Source organism: Heloderma suspectum, chromosome 3 (assembly GCF_057233095.1).
Source record: "Heloderma suspectum isolate Gila_16-S chromosome 3, 16-S_ref, whole genome shotgun sequence".
In the NCBI taxonomy this organism is placed as follows: domain Eukaryota; kingdom Metazoa; phylum Chordata; class Lepidosauria; order Squamata; family Helodermatidae; genus Heloderma; species Heloderma suspectum.
The window spans coordinates 185421493-185443498 of NC_139460.1; the positions used below are offsets into that span (position 1 = coordinate 185421493).

Here is a 22006-nt window from a genome sequence, read left to right on the forward strand (position 1 = left end):
GGACATAACCCCAACCCTTTGGGTTTAGCCAGTCAGACACCTGGAATATCTCCAGCCCTACAGCTCACCCCATCACTGGTTGCTCCTGATGAGGTTTCTACAAGCTAGCTGGGTTGGGCAACTATAAGGAAAGGCTGCATCTCTATCATCATCATTTTCTATACCAGCTTATCTGCCAAAAAGCTATCAAGGCAGTGTACAACAATTTAAAACAATAAAACGGCAAAACAATAAAAATGGTAAAACATTAAACTACAAATTTTAAAAGGCTAAATTAAGACCCATCTTTTCAATTTAGCCTTTTACACCCTTTCCAAAAGCCGAGAGAGTGGGGACCAATCACAGTTCTTGAGGGAGCACATTCTATAGTTTGGGAGCAATACAGGAGAAAGCCATTTCACACATGTCCAACAAACTGGCCTCTGTGGGTAATGGCGCCCTCAAAAGGCCTCTCCTGCAGATCTTAATACCCAGACAGGTTCATGGTAAGAGAGGTGGTCCCTTAGATAGCCAGGCAGGTGCCATCTTTTCCTCCTCATCTATCCCTACCTCCTGCTCTTCCTCCATAATATCCTCTACTGCCTCCTCCCTCTCAGGGCTCAAGGATCCTTGGAGTTTCCTCCTTCCCTCAAAGAGATCCCCACAATCTCTTCCTATTTCCCTCCACAGGAAAGATGGAGCAATCAGGTGGCTGCCACACAGGCTTCTACAGTGAGAGTCTCTCTGTCCAGCTCTGATACACCATAGATCAGCAAGGAAGTCAAATGGTGTGTGGTTCCCAACAACCACAGCATTGTTCATTCACTGATATTAATTTCCTTGTGGCCTTTTAGGTTGTAGTATCTTTGGAGAGTGCATTTTATGTAGTATCAAAAACAATGTATCCCGTCAGAGGTATAGACCACACAGCCATGATTATAATTGTAGTCAGCTTTCTATTCACCTGTGACATTCAACTAAGCCCTACATGGCTTAGGACCCAGGTACCTAAAATAATGCCTGTTCTCTTACCAACCTGCCCATTCATTAAGGCTCTCCTCCAGGTGCCCCTGCCATCTGAGGGAACGCAAGCGGCAACTAGAGAGAGCGCCTTCTCAGAATGGGGAACCCTATTTTGGCATTTTGTCCTCAGAGAGGCCCACCTGGTGCAAACATTGTTATCTTTTTGGTGCCAGACAAAGGCATTTTCATTTTCCCAGGTTTTTCAATGTATTTTAATGTATTTTAACATGATGCAGCTTTTGTAAACCACTCTGGAAACTACACTGAGGGGCTGTATATACATTTTAATAAATGAACGAACAAACAAACAAACGAACGAATGAATATTACTTGCCATACCTGTACCATTGGCAGCAGTCTGTTCTGCTCCTTGAGATACTTTGGTTACATGGCAAGAGTTCCTTGGCGATCTCTTCTGCTTTTTCCATTTTGATGAGTCGCTCATTCCCCCTGCTCTCATTTTCAACTGTGAACAGTAAAGACATAGAATGTCTCATTTGACCAGAAGAATGACAGCAGCATTCCATTAGGTCAAACCTAGAGTCCTACAATTATGCCAGTTGATACAAGCATTCTATCCCATAAACTCTTAATCCAACCCAATCTCAACTGGAAATTAATTACTTTGTGTGTTAATTCAACGTATAAGTGATTTAAAAAAAACTAGCTGAACAGATATTTTAGGACAGAGCCTGAATCTCACAGTTCTGTGTGTATGTTTGTATATATAAACAAATCAGCTCCCAAACTGGTCACACTCTTCCAACATCCTCTAGTACAGCATTCCCCAACCTGGTGCCCTCCAGATGTTGGACTACAACTCCCATCATTCCCAGCCAGCAAGTCCATTGGTCTTGCTGACTAGGGATTGGGGGAGTTGTCATCCAACATGTTGGGGAAGGCTGCTCTAGTCTAAGCAAGAAACAGAATAAAAAACAGTGTTATGCTTGGTTTGGTTAATTCTCAGTTTCTCTCATCAAGTTCTATAGGGTAAAATAAATGGGCTGCAAACAGGGACACAGGTGAAGGAAAAAGGAGTGGCATAGAGTCACATGGTTTAAAAAGCAGCTAATAATATTTCTGTACACAACCTTCCTCTCCCTTCAAGTTAAGTCCTTTGCCAACAAGTTTTGGATGGCCACTAAACATTATCCACTCATGCACAGAGAAAAACATAAGCTGTCTGGTAGAGAGTGAACTTGCCTATGCATATATCATTACAGCATCTGTCAATATTTGCCTGTTGGCAATATTTTTGTACATGGGTTTTTGAATCACACACAATTCTTTTAGTATTATCTAACTGTTATTACTATGAAAAATGACTTGCAGGCCTTTCACCCAATTACACATGCCCCTATTATACCTTAGCAGGCTTTCAGACTTATGAACCAGATATAATTTTGATTTTAAATTTGGAAATCACTACATAAATTACAAAGCCAAACTGCTGCTTTTTAATCTCACAATTGTATCTAACTATGAACACCTTTCTAATCCAACCAATAACTGCACCATCTTTGTCATGCATCTAAAGGAAACACAATAGCTTTAGGTGCATTTAATCTCGTGATAAACCATGGAGCACCTTTCCTCAAGCTCTCCACCATTTGCTCTGCCATTAGAGCTTCAGCAGCAGCAGATGCCAAAACACTCACAACCTATGATGGGGCAAAGAAAATGAGAGATATGGTTCTAAGTCATACTGTTTGGGGTGAAACTGTACCTAAACAGCACCAAAATGCACACCCTCTCCCTGCAACTTCCTTATCTAATTCCTGGTCCTCAAGAGGTGTGATCTCAAGCTAGGCTCAGTATATCAGATCTATTTAATTTAAGAGGTGTGTGACCAAGAATGACACTTTGCAGGGAAAATACTGCACATTGCTTGTTTATTTTTAATGATTACCCTGCCTTTCAATTCTATGAATCTCTGGGGTGGCTTGCAATGAACAGAATTTTTTTTTTTTTAAATACCAAAGCACTAGAACAATATAAAAATAGGACAGCAGCTGTAATCATAGAATAGTAGGGTTGGAAGGGGCCTGCAAGGCCATCGAATCCAAACCCCTGCTCAGTAAAAACAATAAATTTAGTAAACAGCAGAACGATAAAAAAATTAAAATAGAAGGCCTTCACCCAGCATCTAAAACTTATTTAGTACCAGGTGGACTTCCCTAGGAGAGCTCTCCAAGGGCAGGCACTTCAGCTGAACAGGCCCACCTAACCTCTGACAGTGGGACCACCCAGAGAAAGACCTCAGTTGGTGATCTCAAAGCAGACTCACCTGGGAGCAGGCAGTTGTTTAGATATCCAGGGCCCAAGCTATGTAGGGATTTAAAGGTTAAAAACAGCACCATCAGGAACCTCTTCCTAATGTCTAGTCAAAATCCTTTTTCTTGTAATTTGAACCCACTGGTTCAGGTCCTACTGACTTGAGCAATAGAAAATAAATTTCCTCCATCTATGTGACAGTCCTTCTATCATATTGCCTCTTAATCTTCTCTTTTCCACACTAAACATACCCAGTTCCTCCAACCTATCCTCATAGGACTTTGTCTCCAGACCCCTAACCATTCTCGCCACCCTCCTCTGGACCCATTCCAACTGGTCAATATCCTTCTTAAACTGTGGTGTCCAGAATTGGAGACAGTACTCCAGGTGAGGTCTGACCTAATCAGAGGAGAGCAGTACCACTACTTCACATGAATCTGAACACATCTGTTGTCGCAGCCTAGAATTATATTAGACTTTTTAGCCACTGCATTGCCCTGCTGACTCATGTTTAGATCAACTAAAATCCCTAGATCTTTTTCACATTTACTGCTGTCAAGCCAGGTGTTATACATCTTGTATTTGTGCATCTGATTCTTTCTGCTCACATGCAGAACTTTATGATTATCTGAACTGAAATTAATTTTGTTAGTCTTGGTCCAGTTATTCATCTTTTCAAGATCAGTCTGAATCTTGTTTCTGTCCCCTAAACTACCCATCCAGTTTGGGGTCATCTGCAAGTAGAGCATCCCCTCTACTCTTTCCTTCAAGCTATTTATAAAGATGTTAAGCAACACTGGATACAGACAGAACCTTGAGGCTCCTCCCATCTCAGTTCTATCCAGGCTGATGAAGAATAATTGATGGGTATGGTCTTTGGGTATGGTCTACCAATCAGCTCCAAATCCACCTAACAGTAGCCCACATCGTCTTGCCCACATTTTATCAGCTTGCCAACAAGAATATCATGGGGGACCTTGTCAAAAACCTTGCTAAAATCAGCATACACTAAATCCCCTGATCTACCAAGCTAGCAACCATAAAAAAAGGGGCATAAGGTTAATCTGGCATAACTTGTTCTTGAGAAACCTTCCTGGCATTCTGTTTTCCCCCCTAAATACTGACATTGACTGCTTAACCATCGTTTCTAAAACCTGTTCTAGGAATTGACATCAAGCTGACTGATCAGTAGTTTCCTGGAACCTCTGCCCCCCCCTTTTGAAGCTTGGAACATTTACCTGCCTCTAGTCTGGCAGTACTTCACCTGTCCTCCAACTAACCACCACCACCACCACCACCACCACCACCACCACAGAGGCTCTGATATGTATATACACATGTTCTTTTAGCTCCCAAGGATGCAATTCATCTGGTCCTAAAGACTTGAAATCTATCTCTTTAATTACCTTGGGCTTCAATTCCTCCCCTTCATCATTTTATATACTTTTGCCAGTTCAAGTACAGCTTCCTTTGTGGGAAAAATGGTAGCACTTCCTTCTTCTTCCTCTTGCTCCCACTGCTTTCATCTTATCAACCCATTTTTCCCTGTTTGTGAAGAGCATGTCTAGGATGGCCAATCCTCTTGACCCTTCTTCTACTTTCTAGAAGAAGAAATTGTCATCAAGGCAGGTTTCCCGCCTCCTAGCACTGCACAGCTCAGCACAGCACAGCACAGGAGAGGAAGCTACTCCAGCAGGGGCTATACAAGCAAGCAAGCTCCCAGAGAGCAGGCGATCAGAGCGAGCAAACAGGGAGAGCAAACAGGAGTTTGCCGGGGGAGGTCAAGGGGGACGCCCCTAACATTTCTTTTTCTTTTTCTTGTAACACACACTTCCATACCAGTGGGACTCTGTTGTTAACCTCCAACGAATAGAGGACAAAGCACAGGCTATTCCAGTACAAAAAGAAAGCTAGAAACAAAAAGGAAATAGAGACTATGGAAGGAAAAGACTCTCCAGTGGTGGTGACCTGCAAGGTGTGTGCAATGTTTGTTTTCTTGACTGAGAAAACAAACATGGCCTACACCTGCAACAAGTGCAAGTTGATCACGCTGTTGGAAGAAAAAGTAAGAGGACTGGAGCAGTGAGTGTCACCAGGGAATAAGAGAAGACGAAGAGTTCTTGGACAGAATGGTAGAACTACAGCAGCAAAGGGAAGACCAGAAGCTAGAAGAGCAACAGCAAGCTGAGGCAGAAGAGGAAAATGCTGAGGTGAGGAAAAATGCAGTAGAGGATACTCCTTGGAAAAGGGTGACAGTTAGGAGCAGGAGAACTAGAAGACACTCTACACCAGTGGAAGCATTGGAACTATAGAACCGTTTCCATCTTCTTGAGGATGAGACTGGAAGACAGCCTGCAGAGGAAGAATTACAGGGGATCCTGCATGAAAGCAAGCAAGAGGCTGAAGGTCAGTCAAGGAGAGGCTATGAAACCAAGGCCTACAACAAAGAAGAGAAGAGTAGCAGTTGTAGGAGACTCCTTGCTGCGTGGGATTCAAACCCAACTATGTCGCGAAGACCCATGGACTCTCCAGGTATGCTGTCTCCCAGGAGGATGGTTTAGAGAAATGACTGAAGGGATGTCTACACTCATAAAGCCCACTGACAGGTATCCTTTTCTTCTCATCCATGTGGGGACAAATTACACTGTCAAGCGGAGCTACAAGGAAATCACATCAGACTTTGAAGCACTGGGAAGGGAACTCAAGAACTTTGGGGCCAGACAGTTTTCTCATCTATCCTTCTAGTAGTTAGAAGAGGGAAAGCAAGGGAAAGAAAAATACTCTGTGTGAATGACTGGCTAAGAAGGTGGTGCTGATGCGAGAGATTTGGATTCTGGGACCATGGGCTATACTTCCTGGAAGATGGACTGTTGGCAAGGGATGGGTTGCACCTCACAAGGGTTGGGAAGAATGTGTTTGGCCACAAAATGAAGAACTTCATCAAGAGGGCTTTAAACTGAATCCTACATGGGAGGGAGACGTAAAGTTGGGGGTAACAATGGATGAAGGCTCATGCACCACAATGGAGAAAACAGCTCTAATAGCACCCAATAATAGTCTTCAGAAACCTGTAGGGAAAAAGCCTGACTATAAAGCACATGGTCTTCGATGTCTGTATACTAATGCCTAGAGTATGGGAAACAAACAGAACAAACTTGAACTCTTAATATGGGAGGGAAATTACGACTTGATAGGTGTAAATGAAACTTGGTGGGATGACTCCCATGACTGGAATACAGCAATTGAAGGATATAACTTGTTCAAAAAGAACTGGAGGAACAGAAAGGGAGGTGGGGTTGCACTATATGTTAAAAAAAATATCTCCGCATAGAAATGCAGGAGGATGAGCCTGGTAGCCCCATTGGGAGCATCTGGGTTAAAATAAATGGAGCAAAGAATAAAAGGAATATGGTGGTCAGAGTCTACTACTGGCCACCCAATCAAGGAGAAGACGAGGATGAAACTTTTGAAAAGCAACATTGTCAATGTTCCAAGAAAGCATGTAGTAGTAGTTAGTAATGGGGGACTTCAATTTCCCTGATATTTGTTGAGAGACAAATTCTGCATGGCCCCTCCAAGAAATTCCTGACCTGTGTTGCAGATAACTTCCTCCTACAGAAAGTGGAGGAAGGAACTAGAGGATCAGCTTGATCAGCTTGACTTGATCCTAACCAAAAGAGATGACTTAGTGGATAAAGTAGCAGTTATGGGAACTGACCATGTTATACTTGTGGCCAAACGCGTGTGGCCAAACGCGTACCTTGGATTTTAGGAAAGCTAATTTTAATAAACTCAAAACAATGATAAGTAAGGTCCCATGGCAAGCAACTCTAATGAGAAAAGGAGTCTAAGATGGGCAGGAAATTCTAAAGGCACAATTACAAACAATTCCAACAAGAAAAAAGGAGGAAGACAACAGAAGAAGCCAATGTGGCTTCACAAAAAGCTTAGAGAGGACCTGAAAACAAAACAAAAATATATAGGAAGTGGAAGGAAGGCCAAGCTACAAGGGAAGAGTACAGGCAGGTAGCACAGAATTGCAGGGATGGCTTCAGGAAGGCTTAAGTTGAGAATGAGCTGAGGTTAGCGAGGGATGCTAAAAGCAACACAAAGGCTTTCTTCAGATACATGCATAGTAAAAGACAGGAAAGACATGGTGGTTCAACTATTAAAGAAGGATGGCAAAATGGTAACAGATGACAAAGAAAAGGCAGAAGTGCTCAATTCCAACTTTGGCTTGGTCTTCTCCCAGAAGAGTGTCTATGACCCCCCTGGCAAAGGCAAAGTACAGGCTGAAGGGGCAGGATTGCAGCTTGAGATCAATAGGCATATGGTCAAGGAACACCTAATTACTTTGAATGAGTTCAAATCTCCAGGGCCAGATGAACTGCATCCTAGAGTAATAAAGGAACTGGCAGAAGAACTCTCAGAACCGCTGGCTATTCTCTTTGAGAAATCATGGAGGACGGGTGAAGTGCCAGATGACTAGAGGAGGGCTAATGTCCCTATCTTCAAAAAAGGTAAAAAGGAGGAACCTGGGAACTACAGACCAGTCAGACATCAATCCCTGGGCACATTCTGGAGCAGATTCTAAAGCAATCCATCTGTAAGCACCTTGACAACAATGCAGCGATTACTCAAAGCCAACATGGATTTGTCAAGAATAAATCCTTCCAGATGAATCTGAGCTCATTTTTTGATCAAGTCACCTCCCTTGTGGACTGTGGGAATGCTGTGGACATCATATACCTTTTCAGCAAAGCTTTCAACCAAGTGCCCCATGATCTCCTGATGAGCAAACTAGCTCAAAGTGGGCTAGATGAAACAACGATCTGGTATTTGTATTATTAGAGCATGATCAGACACCAAGATGGGGGCAAAAATCTATCCTGGATAACAGTGGTGTAAGTGATTCTGAAATAAATATGTGGTCTATACGTGAGTATAGTCAGCTAATCTTCTCAGTTAGAATCACAGTCCAGCACAGGGTATAATCGTGAAGTCTAGTTACTCATCTCCCCCTTCTTTAGAAATAAAACATCTGTGGGGGAATTATCAAAGTAGTTTCACCATGTCTTCAGTATTTTCTTTTCCTTCCTGCTTTCTTCTCCCATTGCGGTTTTCTCTTGTCTTGCAGCGTCTCTTCATCCTGTGTCATTAAATCTACTTCAGACACGTAGATCATTAATTTTTCCAAATGTCTTGCAACTGTTCAATAGTGGTTATAATAACTCTTTAGCACTCAAACTAGACAATCAGTTTGAAGGAGAATCCCCAGACATATTTAAAACATATGGTTTCTGAGAGCTTTTTTATATGGCTTTCCACTGTCTACATCTCTTGATAGTTTCAGTTGCCAAGTCCTGGAAAATTTCCACCATATCTCCCTCATACTGCAAATCTCCTACATTGCTTAATGCACAGCATGTTATTGATTTCACTGTATAACGAGCAAACCTTACAATAATATCTCTCCAGCAGCCTTCATGCATTTGTCTAGGGCCCACTCTGTGGATTCTTTCCAGGTCATCTATTCTGATTTTTAGATCCAGGCAGAGGTCTTGAATCCATTTCTTTATTTTTTAATTCCTCTCTCCCCTCCTCCTTCTTGAAGCCTCTCAAGTGAATACTGAGACGGTGCTTGCAGTTCTCCTGGTCTTCCAGCTTATCTCTTAAATCCATTATTTATTTCTGCATATCATAAACTCTAGCCTCATTATGCTGGGCTAGATCAAAGGCTTCACTCACAGTTTTTTCTACTTCTTTAATATTGATCTTCATTTCCGCCAATGTTTCTTTGATCAGTCCTAGGCCTGTACTGAAATCTATTTGCAGATCTTTCCTTAATTGCTTTAAAAGGTTTCTCATATCGTCATTAGGCTCACTAGCCAGTTTAGTTTTCGTTCCCCTCCGCGACTCTGTCTTACCCAATGCCATATAGCTTTCACTTTCCTCTGGCAAGTCTGAAGAATCACTTTGGACTCCAGCTTCTGAGATGACCTCCAGGGCTCGTTTTTGTTCAACTTTCTTTTGCCTCCTCATCTCATTAGTTTTTCAAGATATTATTTGTTTAATGTGCTGGCTTGACTCACCTTTAAATGGTGATTATAGGCAGCTGGGAACTGGAGCAGTTGTTATGCTGCCATCTCTCATGGCAGCAAGCCATGCCCCCACTGCACCTATCCTTCTGAAACTTTGCTGGATTCTTACTTAGGAACACCTCTAGGCTGGCTGTAATTTTCAGAACAATGGTCCACAAGGAACATAGGGAGGTATGTCCACTTTTGGACACCTCAAAATGTCAAGGCTCCCCTTGCACAAAAGCCGCTGTGGCTATCTTTCTGAAATTTGGCAGATATGATCTCCTCTCATGGGGCAATGAATCCTGAAATTTTTATCCCTTTAAAAGAAAATCAAAATATAAACCCTGCACTTATTTTTCTGACATTGGGCAGGTGTAATCCCCTTCTAGGGGGTATTATGCCTGAAATTATCATCCAGTTCTGACCAAGAGAAAAAAGTTACAGGATTTTTTTTCTAATTTCCCATGGTAGTCAACAGGAAGCATAAAGACTCATTTTTCCAAACTTTGACTCAGGTTTGGTGCTGAGCTGAAGTGGACTGACTACAAACTGGCCCAAGCAGAAGCAGGATATTTTCCAAAATGCTGAATTGGGGTCTGAGTTGAAGTGGGGTGAGGAGCCAGTGCACACTTCTTATGTATGTGTATATGTATGCATGTAATCTATACACACACGGGCGCACACACACCACACACGCGCACACACATATAGTATATGGGGTGAACTTAGACTCAGTCATATGCACATGTACATTTATATTATGTGCCCCAGATCTTTTAAGAACCTAGCAACGTCCCTGGTGCCGATGATGCGTGTGAGGCGTCCCAGTGATGAAGCATCTCAGCCCCAGTGACAAAGTATCAGCAAACAAGCGAGTTAAGCACCTGTGTGAGTTTAGCAGCAGGGCGAGGAAGCCAGGGAGTCAACTCTCTCCTCCCTATGCACAGTATGTAACTGCAAATAGGTAACTATAAATAAATTCCCCACTTTCTCCTGGTAACAACTTAGGTTTCCCGGTAAACAAACACAATAACAGTAACAATACTAATATATTTTTTAAAAGTTATGAAGGTAGAAAGCCATCAGAGGTGTGGGGACTATCCAGTGTATTGCACTGAGTAGCACATGTACGACTATCTGCCTGCTGGACATTGTGGGTGTGTGTTCAGTGTTATGAGCTCCGGGGTCTCAGGGAACAAGTTCAGAGAAGCTAAGAGAGGCAGAGAGGTTGGTGGATGAGACCTTCAGGGACCATCATTAGAGATGTTAGTACCAATGATGTGGGGAAATGTAGCCGTGAGGTCCTTGTAGCCAAATTTAGGTTGCTAGGTAAGAGGCTGACCACCAAGGTGGCTTTCTCTGAAATGCTACCTGTTCCATGTGCCAGACCAGCTAGCCAGGTGAAGCTGAGGAGTCTCAATGCTCAATGCGTGGATGAGACAGTGGTGCAGGGAGGAGGGGTTCAGATTTGTTAGGCACTGGGGAACATTTTCGGAAAAGCCAGGCTTATACAAGAGGGATGGGCTCCATTTGAACCAAAATGGAACCAGACTGCTGGCACTAAACATAAAAAAGGAGGCAGAGCAGCTTTTACACTAAACCCTGGGGGAAAGCTGACAGGACCTGGGAAGTATCTCCCTTGGGTTAAATCATTCGGGGGGGGGGGGTGAAGATGAAAATGTTTTCGATTGCCCAGATGTAGAAGGGAAGGAAATAGGCCATGACTACATGGTAGAACATGATAGCCAATCAAAGAGGCCAAAGTGCCAGAGCAAAAGATGCACATGCTAGAGACACATGGGGAGAGACACTGTGTATAGGTGTTCCTATGCAAATGCTAGAAGCCTCTGAGCCAAAATGGGAGAGTTGGAGTGCTTGGTTTTAAAGGAGAATCTGGATATAGTGGGCATTACAGAAACCTGGTAGAATGGAGATAACCAGTGGGATAAAGTCATCTCTGGATATAAACTCTACAGAAAGGACAGGGAAGGGCATAATGGGGGGAGGTGTTCCTCTGTATGTCAAAGAGGGCAGGCACAGTGTCAAGCAGACTAGAACACCAAAAAGGAGTAGGCTCTTCCACAGAAGAGCTGTGGGTGACAATACCGGCTCCAAAGCTAATTCAGTGCTAGGAACGTGCTTTCATCCCCCAAACCAGAATGCTCAGAGTGACCTTGAGATGGAAAACCAAATCAGGGAAACCTCCAAATAAGGAAGTGTTGTAATAATAGGTGACTTCAATTAACCCCCAAGTTGAATGGATGAATACATTTTCCAGAGGCTGATCGGACTTTAAATTTCTTGATATCCTAAACAACTGTGCCCTAGAACAGACTAGAGGGGAGGTGACCCTGGATTTAATCCTAAGTGGTGTCACCCAAGACTTGTTATGAGATGTAAATGTTGTTGAACCAATTGGAAACAGTGACCAAAGTGATATCAGATTTAATATATATATGAGTGGAAAATTGCCCAGGAAGTCCAACACAGTCACATTTGACTTCAAAAGAGGAAACTTCTCTAAAATGAGGGAACTGGTGAAAAGGAAGTTGAAAGGGGGAGTCAAGAGGGTTAAATCCCTTCAAAATGCTTGGAGGCTGCTCAAAACCACAGTAACAGAAGCTCAGCTAAAATGTATACCACTGGTTAGGAAAAATAGCACCAAGCCCAAGATGTCACTGGCATAGTTAATGAGTGGTGTCAAGGATGCTATTAGAGAAAAAAAAGTCAGGAAAACAAAAGGTAGCACAAGCTTGCACAAAGGTGATGCAAGCAGACAATAAGAGATGCAAAAAAATTTTTGAAGAGCATATCACTAACCATGTCAAGGGCAACAATAAATAATTGTTTAAATATATCAGAAGCAGGAAACCAGCCAGGGAGGCAGTTGGACTGTTGGATGACAATGGAGATAAAGGAGTCCTAAAGGAGGACAAGGAGATTGCAGAGAAGCTGAATTAATTCTTCTCATCAGTCTTCACTGCAGAAGGTATAGGACAGCTACCTGTGCCTCAACTGATGTTTTCAGGAAGGAAGCCTGAGGAACTGAGCCAAACAGTGGTGACAAAAGATGAAGTTCTCAACCATCTTGATAAACTGAAAGCAAAGAAATCACTGGACCCAGATGGTATCCATCTTAGAGTTCTCAAAGAACTCAAATATGAAATTGCTGATCTTCTAACCAAAATATGCAACATGTCCCTACGATCAGCCTCTGTACCAGAGGACTGGAAGATGGCCAACACTGATTTTCAAAAAGGGATCCAGGGGGATCTGGGAAATTACAAGCTGGTTAGCTTAACATCTATTCTGGGTAAATTGGTAGAAAGCATTATTAAAGATAAAATTAGTAAGCATATAGAAGGACAAGCCCTGCTGAAAAAGAACCAACATGGTTTCTGCAAAGGTAAGTCCTGCCTCACTAACGTTTTAGAGTTCTTTGAGAGTGTCAATAAACATGTAGACAGGGGTGATCTGGTAGACATTGTTTGCTTGGACTTCCAAAAGGCTTTTGACAAAGTCCCTCACCAAAGACCCTTGAGCAAACTTAGCAGTTATGGAATAAGAGGAGAGGTTCTCTTATGGATTTGTTGTTGTTCAGTCGTTCAGTCGTGTCCGACTCTTCGTGACCCCATGGACCATAGCACGCCAGGCCTTCCTGTCCTGCGCTCTCTCCCGGAGCGTGCTCAAGTTCATATTCATTGCATCCGTGATGCTATCTAGCCATATCATCCTCTGCCGCCCCCTTCTCCTTTTGCCTTCAGTCTTTCCCAGCATCAGGGTCTTTTCCAGGGAGTTTTCTCTTCGCATTAGGTGGCCAAAATATTGGAGCTTCAGCTTCATTATCTGTCCTTCCAATGAGCACTCAGGGTTGATTTCCTTTAGGATGGACTGATTTGACCTCCTTGCAGTCCAGGGGACTCGTAAGAGTCTTCTCCAGCACCACAGCTCGAAAGCATCAATTCTTCGGCGCTCAGCCTTCCTTATAGTCCAGCTCTCACAGCCATACATTACTACTGGGAAAACCATAGCTTTGATTAGACAGACCTTTGTCGGCAAGGTGATGTCTCTGCTTCTTACTATGCTGTCTAGGTTGGCCATAGCTTTCCTCCCAAGGAGCAAGCGTCTTTTAATTTCATGGCTACAGTCACCGTCTGCGGTGATCTTGGAGCCCAAGAAAGTAAAATCTGTCACTGCTTCCATTTCTTCCCCTTCTATATGCCAGGAAGTGATGGGGCCAGATGCCATGATCTTAGTTTTTTTAATGTTGAGTTTCAAACCAGCTTTTGCACTCTCCTCTTTCACCCTCAACAAGAGGCTCTTGAGATCCTCTTCGCTTTCTGCCATTAGGGTGGTATCGTCTGCATATCGGAGGTTGTTGATAATTCTCCCAGCAATCTTAATTCCGACCTCTGATTCATCCAACCCGGCATTTCTCATGATGTACTCTGCATATAAGTTAAATAAGCAGGGTGACAATATGCAGCCTTGTCGTACTCCTTTCCCAATTTGGAACCAATCGGTTGTTCCATCTCTGGTTCTTACTGTTGCTTCTTGACCCTCGTACAGGTTTCTCAGGAGACAGGTAAGGTGGTCTGGTACTCCCATCACTTTAAGAATTTGCCACAGTTTGTTGTGATCCACACAATCAAAGGCTTTAGCGTAGTCAATGAAGCAGAAATAGACGTTTTTCTGGAATTCTCTTGCTTTCTCCATGATGCAGCGAATGTTGGCGATTTGATCTCTAGTTCCTCTGCCTCTTCTAAACCCAGCTTGTACTTCCGGTAGTTCTCGGTTCGCATACTGCTGAAGCCTAGCTTGTAGGATTTTGAGCATCACCTTGCTGGCATGTGAAATGAGCGCAATGGTGCAGTAGTTTGAACACTCTTTGGCGTTGCCCTTCTTTGGAATTGGAATGTAAACTGACCTTTTCCAGTCTTGTGGCCACTGTTGAGTGTTCCAGATTTGTTGGCATACTGAATGCAGCACTTTAACAGCATCATCTTTTAGGATTTTAAATAGCTCGGCTGGAATACTGTCATCTCCGCTAGCTTTGTTGTTAGTAATGCTTCCTAAGGCCCACTTGACTTCACTCTCGAGGATGTCCGGCTCAAGTTCAGTGAGCGCACTATCATGGCTATCAGGGACATTCAGATCTTTCCTGTATAGTTCTTCTGTGTATTCTTGCCACCTCTTCTTAATCTCATCTGCTTCTGTTAAGTCCCTCCCTTCTTTGTCCTTTATCATGCCCGTCTTTGCACAAAACGTTCCCTTGAGATCTCCAATTTTCTTGAAGAGATCTCTAGTCTTTCCCATTCTGTTGTTTTCCTCGATTTCTTTGCATTGTTCATTTAAGAAGGCCTTCTTGTCTCTCCTTGCTATTCTCTGGAACTCTGCATTCAGTTGGGTATATCTTCCCCTTTCTCCCTTGCTTTTCGCTTCCCTTCTTTCCTCAGCTACTTGTAAAGCCTCATCAGACAGCCACTTGGCTTTCTTGCATTTCTTTTTCTTTGGGATGGATTTCGTTGCTGCCTCCTGAACAATGTTACGGACCTCCGTCCATAGTTCCTCAGGCACTCTGTCTATCAGGTCTAATCCCTGAAATCTATTCCTCAGAGAGTAACTGGTTAAAAAACAGAAAGCAGAGAGTAGGAATAAATGGTAAATTCTCCCAATGAAGTAAATAGTGGGGTCCAACAGGGATCTGTATTGGGACAAAGGCTTTTCAACTTGTTTATAAATGATCTGGAATTAGGAGTGAGCAGTGAAGTGGCCCAGTTTGCCGATGACACCAAATTATTTAGGGTGGTTAAAATAAGAAGGGATTGTAAGGAGCTCCAAAAGGATCTCTCCAAACTGGGAGAATGGGCATCTAAATGGCAAATGAGGTTCAATGTAAGCAAGTGTAAAGTGATACACGCTGGGACAAAAAATCCCAACTTCAAATATAACCTAATGGGATCTGAGCTAGCATGACCAACCAAGAAAGAGATATTGGGGTTGTGGTGGATAGCTTGATGAAAATGTCAACCCAGTGAGTGGCCGCTGTAAAAAAGGCAAACTCCATGTTAGGCATAATTAGAAAAGGAATTCAGAATAAAAGTGCCAATATCTGTCAGCCCTTGCCAGCTGACCGCACCTGGCTGGCAAACAGCAGCAATAACCCACTGACTGATAAGCAGGGTCGTAAACCTGTCCAAGGCTAGGAAAGGAGGGGAGGCTAGAGCAGAGGACTTTACCAGTTCAACAAATTCAAGATGGCATGGCAGAGAGAAGTCCTTTTTCCAGTCTAAACACAGCTGTTCATGAGAAAGGCTGAGGTTCATGTTTGGGGGCGATGCGGGGCTGACAAGATCTGTCGCATGGAAACGACGTTCTCCAGCAGCTTTGTCCCTGCCTGCTTCCTGCTTTTAATGGTGGCATCCTGAAAGAGCTGCTGGCAATCAGTCCTCTGGCCTCTGGGAGCCTCTCTTGTCTTAAATGGGCAGAGGCAGGCTGCAGCTGGGCATGGCTCCTCCACAAGGAGCTCAGGCTACTTCTGTGCAAGCCCTTTCCCCCGGGTCTGGAGCCTGCCATTCCCCCTCATCCTTGAAGGAGTCCGAGGGAGGCATGACAATATCATACTGCCTTTATACAAATTTATGGTGTGACCACACTTAGAATGCTATGTACAGTTCTGGTCACCACACCTAAAAAACGGTATTGTAAAGCTGGAAAAGGTGCAGAAAAGGGCATCTAAAAGAGGGTGGAACATCTCCCCTATGAGGGAAGGTTACAACACCTGGGATTGTTTAGCTTGGAAAAGGAGGGTAAGGGGAGACATGATACAGGTATACAAAATTATGCATGGTGTGGAGAACATGGATACAGAGACATTTGTCTCCCAAAATACTAGGTCATCCCATGAAGCTGATCGGTGGGAGATTCAGGACAGATAAAAGGAAATACTTCTTCACACAGTGCATAGTTAAACTATGGAATTCACTACCACTACATGTAGTGATGGCCATCAATTTGGATGGCTTTAAAAGGGGGTTAGAGAAATTCCTGGAGGAAAAGGTTATCAATGGCTACTAGCCCTGATGTCTATGTGCTACCTCCAGTATCAAAGGCAGTATGCCTATGTACACCATTTGCTGGGCAACAGGGGTGGGAGGGTGCTGTTGCACTTGTGTCCTGCTTGTGGGTTCCTGGCTGACAGCTGGTTGGCTACTGGACTAGATGGACCCTTGGTCTGATCCAGCATGGCTCTTACATTCTCATGATGAGTTCTTGTCATTTTCTATCAAATATGACTTGCCAGCTACGGCTGAATGGCAATATTTGCAGTTGCAACATTTGTTAATATCTAGGTTTGACCAGGCAGCTTTTACAGTCTCCATCATTATTGGAAGCATTATTGAGGCTGGTCAGGCAAAGTGGCCCACAATCCATGTCTATATATACTCATTATTGGTGAATAAATATGATATAAAAGGTTTTAAGCTGTAATGGAATACGGAATTGGATTGCCCCATTCTGCCTCATCAGTGGATTGCCGCTTTGGTGTCTATACCTGTCACGTCTATGGATTTTAAGCTGCATCTTATTCAGCAAAAACTTTTGTTTCGTGTCTTCTGGACCCTGCAACATCCCTTTAATAAGGGATTGTCTAATTCAGCTAATCACTGGCAGTGCAATGCAGCTTATGCTTTTTTTAAACACATGTTTTGACAATGTCCAATAGTTGCTTCTTTTTTGAGAGGATGTTATTATACGGATACATTTTGAACTGGAACAATCCTTAATATTCGCTGATAATATTCGCTGATATTCGCAGTCCTTAATATTCACCCTTTTAAATTTCCTGCTTCATGGAAATTAACAAAAAGTCAGCATAAATGGATTCTCCATGCCCTCTTGATGGTAAAAGACTGATATTACAACACTGGAAGGATAAACGCTCACCTCCCATAAAGCAATGGATTGAAGACCTTAAAAAGTTTTCAACATTTGAACAGGTGGCATATAGATGCTACCTTCAAATGGATACTTATCTGGATATCTGGTCTGCTTTTGTTGAAGCCTATGTATAATTGCTAGTAAGTTGTGTGTGTGTGTGTGTGTGTGTGTGTGTGTGTACACACACACACACAGTGCCTTGCATAAGTATTCACCCTCTTTGACTTTTTCATATTTTGTTGTGTTACAACCTGGAATTAAAATGGATTTAATTAGAATTTTTTGCCATTGATCTACACAAAATAGTCCATAATGTCAAAGTGGGGAAAAAATCTACATATTTTACAAAATGATTTACAAATAATAAACTGAAAAGTCTGGATTGCGCAAGTATTCACCTCCTTTGCCGTGACACCCCTAAATAAGCTCTGGTGCAACCAACTGCTTTCAGAAGTCACATAATTAGTTGAATAGAGTCCACCTGTATGCAATTCAAGTGTCACATGATCTCAGATTAAATACACCTGTTGCTGGAAGGCCTCAGAGTTCGTTGGAGAGCATATCTAAACAAACAGCATCATGAAGACCAAGGAGCTATCAAAACAAGTCCGGGATAAAGTTCTGGAGAAGCACCAATCAGGGTTGGGTTATAAAAAAAAATCCCAAACAATGAAGGTCCCCTGGAGCACCATTAAATCCTTTATTACAAAATGGAGAGAATATAGCACAACCACGACTCTGCCTAGAGAAGGCCGTCCACCAAAACTCAGTGACTGGGTAAGGAGGGCATTAGTCAGAGAAGCAACCCAGAGGCCAATGGTAACTCTGAAGGAGCTGGAGAGATCCACAGCTGAGATGGGAGAAACCATCCATGGGACAACTATCACCTGGATGCTCCACAAAGTTGAGCTTTATGGAAGAGTGGAAAGAAGAAAGCCATTGCTGAAAAAAACCCATCTCAAATCCTGTTTGGATTTTGCCAAAAGGCATGTGGGAGACACAGTAAATATGTGGGAAAAGGTTCTCTGGTCTGATGAGACCAACAATGAACTTTTTGGCCTTACAGCAAAACACTATGGTATAGCACAAAGCCAACAGTGCTCATTGCCCTGAGAGCACCATCCCCACGATGAAGCATGGTGATGACAGCATCATGTTATGGGGATGCTTTTCATTGGCAGGGACTAGAAAACTGGTCAGGATTGAGGGAAAGAAGGATGGAGCCAAATACAGGGCAATTCTAGCGGAAAACCTGTTTCAGTCTGCAAGGGACCTGGGACTGGAGTAGAGGTTCACCTTCCAGCAGGACAATGAGCCTAAACACTCAGCCAAAGTTACACTAGAGTGATTAAAAACAAGAACCTGAATGTCTTAGAAAGGCCCAGTCAAAGCCCCGACCTCAATCTGATTGAGAATCTGTGGGAAGACTTGAAAATTGCTATTCACCAACGGTCCCATCCAACCTGACAGAGCTTGAGCAATTTTGTCAAGAAGAACGGGCAAAATCTGCAGGATCCAGATGCGCAAAGCTGGTAGAGACCCCAAAAGACTCACAGCTGTAATTGCTGCCAAAGGTGGTTCTACCAAGTATTGACTCAGGGGGGTGAATACTTATGCAACCAACAAATGCCAGTTTGTTTTTGTTTAATTAACTTTTGTGCCACAATACAAATATTTTGCACTTTCAAAGTGTTAAGTACATTGTGTAAATCAAATGGTAAAAATGCCAATTAAATCCATTTTAATTCCAGGGTGTAACACAACCTAATGTGGAAAAGTCAAAGGGGGGTGAATACTTATGCAAAAGCACTGTGTATATGTATGTGGGTGGGTGGGTGGATGGATAGATAGATAGACAGATAGATACATATGCATATTTCATATGTATTTATTGGTATAGAAATATACGTTTACATATATTTTAGAAAGTTTTTTTTTAAGACATGGTGTCATCCAAGTCAAAATGGACACAAGCTATTTTATGCTTGCCAAATAAATCACAAAGAGACTATCAAGGGCTCCTTAAACTAAGACTGCCAGAATAGCCAGAAAAGGTCCTGAACCACTGGGAAAAGCTCCACTGGATGGCACTGTGCAGATGCAATAACAACAGAAAGATATTCCCTACAAAGCAGTTTTAGCATGAATATTGAGCTCTTCCAGAAACACCAGCTTGGAGGTCGTCAATCCCAAGTCTGAGATCACCTCTCCAAATCTGAGACCAACTTAGGTCCAAAGAGACCAAACAAGAAGGCAAGAGAATTGAGTGGAACTGTACCAAAGGACAGATTGCCTTGGCAGGTGGTGCGTTCTCCTCTATTAGAGCTATTTAATTAGAGGCTGGATGGCCATCTGTCAGAGATGCTGTAGCTCCATCCTTCATTGCAAAGCCTGCATTGAGCACAGGGTTAAACTAGATGAACTCCAAGTTCCATTCCAACTCTGTGATTCTGTGTGAGATGACAGGAAAAACAACTTCCCTGTTGAGGGTGAAAGGAGCAAAAATTCTATTTAAGCAAAAATTCAATGGTGGGACACAGAACCACCTTGTCACCATGGAGGAAGAGACAGGACAATCATGGTACAATTCTCCAATCCTATGGGCCAAGGCAATAAAACAAAGAAAGCAGCTTTCAGAGAAATGAGACACAAATTACATATAACCATAGGCTAAAATGACCAGGGCATTGACAGATTCTAAACCAGCAATGGAGACCTCATGGTTTAATAAACCTTTAAGAAAATCCCAAGCCTGACTACAACTTGAGAAGGTGTTCCAATAAAAAGGGGACAAGACATGACATAAGGTCAACCTATTTCAAAGCCACAAAGTGAGAGGAAGTGTCCTTTTATGTCCATAGGATTCCCTAGTGGAGTGCATATGGGTGGGACTGATTCAACTGTGTGGAGAGGCCAGGCCAGTCTTAAGAGCAAATCCTGCAAGCTGTCAGATGAAGTGACTAAAGCTCACAGTGAAGGATTTTGCCTCTTTCAGGTCTGGTCTGATAGGGAGCAGAAGAGATTATGGGTTCCCCAGGAGGAGCAAATAACACAGTTGACATGGCCAGCACAGGATGATCAAGATGGAGTTAGTTTTCTTCCAACAGTTCTTGTGTAGGATCAGTGAAATAGTGGGAACAGGAAGAATAGGAAAGGATCCTCAGTCAACTCTGTAGGAATGCATCCCTGAGTGACTGAGGATCAGCACCTCACTTGCTGCAGAATACCAGATACTTCACATTGCAACTTGTAGCAAAAAGGTCCATCAAAGATTGGCCCTGCCACCATAATACTAAGTCAAGAATGTTGGAGCGGAAAGCCCAGTTGTGGGTCATTTTGCCTGTTAATCCAGTCCCTGTAATGCAGTACAGTAAAAATTTCTGGTCTCATTTGTGTAACTAACAAAACCACCTAGTATATGTATAAGAGAACCAAAAAAATTGGGTAGACATCACCATAGTCTGGAACAGATTTTCTATGTGCCATCTTTCAAAATAGCTGCTGCCAAATTTTAACTGCACCTATTTCGGCTCCTAGAACACTTACAGTCGTCATTCTGGTGTCTAAACATACGTTTTTGGGGTCAAGGAATTCAATTATAAGGTTCTTAAATTCATATGGATGTTAGATTTTATGGTAAATAGGTTTCATGTTATTTATTAAATGAAAATTGTCATAAATAGTAATTTTGCGAAAGATTTATTACAATGAAATAGTAAAGTACACAACATGAAGAATTTTGTCAGTATTCAACAACAGCATTCAAAGATTTAACTACAATCTTTTACATTGTTCTCCACATTTACAATACTCTTTGCAAGCCACATACTTCAAATGACATTTGCATCTACTAGTTGTGCATGTGCACTGTACATGTACTTCAGAGTTCAGGCTTTAGAATACCACTTAATGTTTTGTACTATCCAAAGTCTGTTGGTTGTAGAGCTTCATAAGTAAAGCATCCACTGGAAAGAGTTAAGCATGCCCAAAGAATAAAAAAGCATCTTTTCAAATGTCCACTTCTAACTGAGTAAGATGAAAGCCAAAGTTCTGATATGCGCTGGTGTGTCTGCAGTGAATATTAAAAGACATCAACTGTCTTACACTTCGTTAATGGATGTAAAACCTTAACAAGATATTTCTCTACTTTGTCGAGTATTTCCTGAGACAGTATTTTCTTCTGCAAAACCAAGTAGAACTTTTCTGGTACTACTTTCAAGGCCGATGGCTTTGTTCCTACCTTCCTTGTGACATCATAGCCTGTAATGATATGTGCCTTAATTGGAATACTGCAGAGTGTAGCTCCAAGATGCTTTGCAAGTTTGTGAAGAGGTGCATAGCACACTTTGTCTCTCACTCCTACTTTTATCCACATCTCTTCCAAACTTGTTTGTGAGTAGTTCAAATATATATTGAAGGAGGAGCACAACTACATCAGTATCATTTGATAATACTATGAGGCATTTCATTCCTGACTGAACAGCGTGGAACAGATGGATCATCACTGCAGCATCTGCTTCTTCAACAAAGATCTGAAGCAGACGTTTCAACCTCCTGCTTTCTAACTATAAGTGCGTCTCCTGCTTTCTAATTATAAGTGCATGTCTCTTGTCATGGTTCCACTTAACACCGTAATGGTAGTCTTCACTTTTGTATTGTCGATGAAACAATTACTGGCAGCCAGTTGGAGCATCTCTTTGTTTTTG

At 42.6% G+C, this 22006-nt stretch overlaps 1 protein-coding gene across 13 annotated transcripts in view; it reads right to left on the reverse strand.

The window, feature by feature from the left end:
• GBF1 (golgi brefeldin A resistant guanine nucleotide exchange factor 1) overlaps positions 1-22006 on the reverse strand; it is a 265435-nt gene that overhangs the window by 117881 nt on the left and 125548 nt on the right. For all 13 annotated transcript variants that reach the window (XR_014788747.1, XR_014788745.1, XM_084841340.1 and 10 more), the window contains one exon: positions 1342-1468. Coding sequence is in view for 11 of the 13 variants with exons in the window: in XM_084841340.1 (XP_084697466.1) it covers positions 1342-1468 (127 nt within the window). In the remaining 2 variants the exon portion in view is untranslated. The remainder of the gene's footprint in view (positions 1-1341; positions 1469-22006) is intronic.